Source organism: Ruditapes philippinarum, unplaced genomic scaffold (genome assembly GCF_026571515.1).
Source record: "Ruditapes philippinarum isolate M1 unplaced genomic scaffold, ASM2657151v2 ctg3650_1_1_1_1, whole genome shotgun sequence".
In the NCBI taxonomy this organism is placed as follows: Eukaryota; Metazoa; Mollusca; class Bivalvia; order Venerida; family Veneridae; genus Ruditapes; species Ruditapes philippinarum.
In genome coordinates, this window is record NW_026854588.1 from 77,653 (window position 1) to 81,072 (window position 3,420).

The 3,420-nt window shown below is 34.2% G+C and overlaps 1 protein-coding gene across 1 annotated transcript; it reads right to left on the reverse strand.

The window, feature by feature from the left end:
• Window positions 1–493: 493 nt before the first annotated feature.
• Window positions 494–3,191, reverse strand: LOC132740524 (uncharacterized). The gene is made up of 3 exons (XM_060728445.1): window positions 2,944–3,191; window positions 1,398–1,874; window positions 494–907 (listed from the first exon to the last, which is right to left on the reverse strand). Exons 1-3 carry the CDS (start codon window positions 3,189–3,191, stop codon window positions 799–801), a joined length of 834 nt encoding a protein of 277 aa, XP_060584428.1. The 3' UTR covers window positions 494–798.
• Between the last annotated feature and the right edge of the window lie 229 nt (window positions 3,192–3,420).

Consider the following 3,420-nt stretch of genomic DNA (forward strand, 5'->3'; position numbering starts at 1 on the left):
TACTTTTAAGTACTTGATTTCTATATGTGATGTCAAAGCAAAAAGCGCGCACGATTGTGGCTAAGAAGACCTGTCTCGTGAATAATGATTAGTACGACGACAAAAGGCTGCGAGACGTCGCAGAAACAGCAACGCCTATGCGACAAATTCTCACAAAAACGGTCGTACGACGTGTTGTCGCGAACGTAGAGAGCAACCGAGATGATAGAAATGTCCGTACAACGATACAGACAACGTTGATAAAACTGAGCCCCCAGAGAAATGTATTAAAAACTGACTTCCTCTAAAGGTTCTTATATCTCTTCACATCCCCTTTCTGTTTTATATCAGTTGTCATTAATAGAATAGGACTTAATTTGCTAAGGGAAATGAACTGTCACAATTTGCTAGGATGCTTATTGTTGTCCGAAAAAGCAAAGGGGTTAAAATAACTTCTGAACAAACGAATAAATGAATGAAGCAAAGTCATATTTCTAAAGCTATTTAATGGCACATACCTTCAAAAATATTAAATATTTATAAATCTAAGACACAAATATTTTTGGCTATAACAATAAAACAAATAAAAGTTCATGAAATAAATTATCAAAGTCTAATAAGATGACGATGCATTTTTCTGAGCTAATCTTGCAGTTACAAGTATTTGGTCACCATCTAAAAACTCGTGACTCAATAGATCACGTGCCGTTCCTCTGTCGCGTGCATTAACAATGAGACACGTGTCAATGAAAGATTTCAATCCATCTGATAATTTGTCATAATTCTTTATACTTAGTCTACCATTTCTTTTTATAAGTTTCATAGCACGTGTTCCTTCCTCACGTATATATATGGTGGTTCTCCGTCAATCATTTCTATAAGTGTTATACCATAGCTCCATATATCTATTTTATAATCATACGGTCTCCTGAAATAAATGAAAGTGGTTACATTGTAACAAATATAGCAAATGTAATGTTTGGCAATAGTTTTCACTCCAACAATTGCAACAACTCGGCTTCACCCGACAACTACGTAAGAAAAACCTATTGGAGTCGCCCGAGGTGATCCGAATAAACTAAATATTTAAGTTGAGAAAATATCTTTTTGTCAATACGTCTGCATGATCATATTTGTTCGGAAATACAAGTTATAAAAAAGGGTTTTAATTCGATACTATTTTTTTTTTCTTTTTTTTTTATTATAGATCTATATTGTTTTCATCATTTTGGATATCATAATTCAATTTACATATTTATAAGTATTTTTTAAGGCGTGGAAACGAGATATTTACCATAAATAATAATTGAACAATGGGTTAAATGTTTTGTAAATACAAGTCAAGCCAGATTATAGTGAAATGGAACAGGAAAAGCTTATCTATATATAAAGAATATGTCTGCAATATATTTACTAACCTAGCTACAACTTCCGGTGCCATATAGCACGGTGAGCCAACTATTTCGTTCTTCTTGTCATTCTTATCATATATGTAGCTGGTACCAAAATCTGTTATCTTTACTCTCCCATGTATATCCACCAACACATTGTTGCTTTTGATATCTCTATGAACTATGTTTTCTTTATGGAGATATTCCAAACCTTTCACACATTGACTAGATATGAAACATATTTGTCCTTCTTCTAACGATACACTTCTTACAATCTTCCTCAATGAACACCCATTCACGTACTCCATGACAAGCCAGAATTTCTTTACAGCTTCCACATAAATTGCATCTAGTGCGGTGACAACATTTTCATGGTAAATCCTCTTCATTATGGTGACCTCGTTAGCCAACACTGCAAATGGTTGTTTTTTAACTTCCATGATTTTTATGGCAACCATAGACCCGTTTAGCTTCGCTTTGGCTAAGACCACGTGACCGAAAGTTCTGAAAATATAGCAAAAGTGAAATGAGTTCACTAGAAATATTAATTTGGTGCATTTTTAATATAAGTGAATTTAAAAATAGCAAATCAAGGTGTAAGAGCGTTAGTTAATCGTTAGAGTACATCTTATTAAAAAGATGTGATCAAATTCTCTATGAACTATTCTTGATGTCTAAATCTCACATCAGACAAATTTTGTTCGTCCTCTTGACATTAAAATCATACCAACAGACGAATTATATGTCCTTGACATTGATATATACATTTAACGAACAGACGAACTATACGTCCTTGGAATTGACACATCTTTACAACAGACGAACAATATGTCCTTGACATTTGTATACCACCCAACAGACAAACTATATGTTCTTTACATTTGTATATCACCAAAACAGACGAACTATATGTCCTTGACATTTGTATATCACCCAACAGACGAACTATATGTCCTTGACATTTGTATATCACCCAACAGACGAACTATATATCCTTGACATTTATATATCACCCAACAGACGAACTATATGTCCTTGACATTTGTATATCACCCAACAGACGAACTATATATCCTTGACATTTGTATATCACCCAACAGACGAACTATATATCCTTGACATTGGTATATTAATTAAACTAACAGACGAACTATACGTCATTGGAATTGACACATCTTCACAACAGACGAATTATATGTCCTTGACATTTGTATATCACCCAACAAAGACGAACTATATGTCCTTGACATTTGTATATCACCCAACAGACGAACTATATATCCTTGACATTTGTACATCCGCAACAGACGAACTATATTCCTTGACAATATTGTTATCACCCCAACAGAACGACTATATGTCCTTGCATTTGTATATCATTCCAACAGACGACTATATGTCGCTTAGAACATTTGATTTATCACCGCCCAAACGGACTATATCTATATGTCCTTGACATTTGTATATCACCCAAAGACGAAATATATATCCTTGAACATTTGTATATCACCCAACAGACGAACTATATATCCTTGACATTGGTATATTAATTAAACTAACAGACGAACTATACGTCATTGGAATTGACATCATCTTCACAACAGACGAATTATAGTGTCCATGAAAGTTATCACCAACAGACGAACAATATATGTCCTTGACATTCAATATAATAATATGATCCTGCACATTCGAAACCTCTTCCACAGACGAACTATAGTGCCTTGACATTGTATGCATATCCACACCAGACAGACGAACTATAATGTCCTGACATTTGTATATCACCTCAGACAACGAACAATAATATCCTTGACGCATCTTGTATATCAACACCAGCAACATGACGAACTATAATTGTGAGCTGTGAGAGCGAGTGTGACTAATCCCCAACAGACGAACTATACTGTCCTTGACATTGTGTAATATTCTAATCCTATACTAGTATCGACTTAAACCTTCGACATTATTCACTGTCCCCAACCGACGAACGTATAATATCCTGTGAATTGGGTATCATCTTAAATTAAAATCTATTATATCTATTATC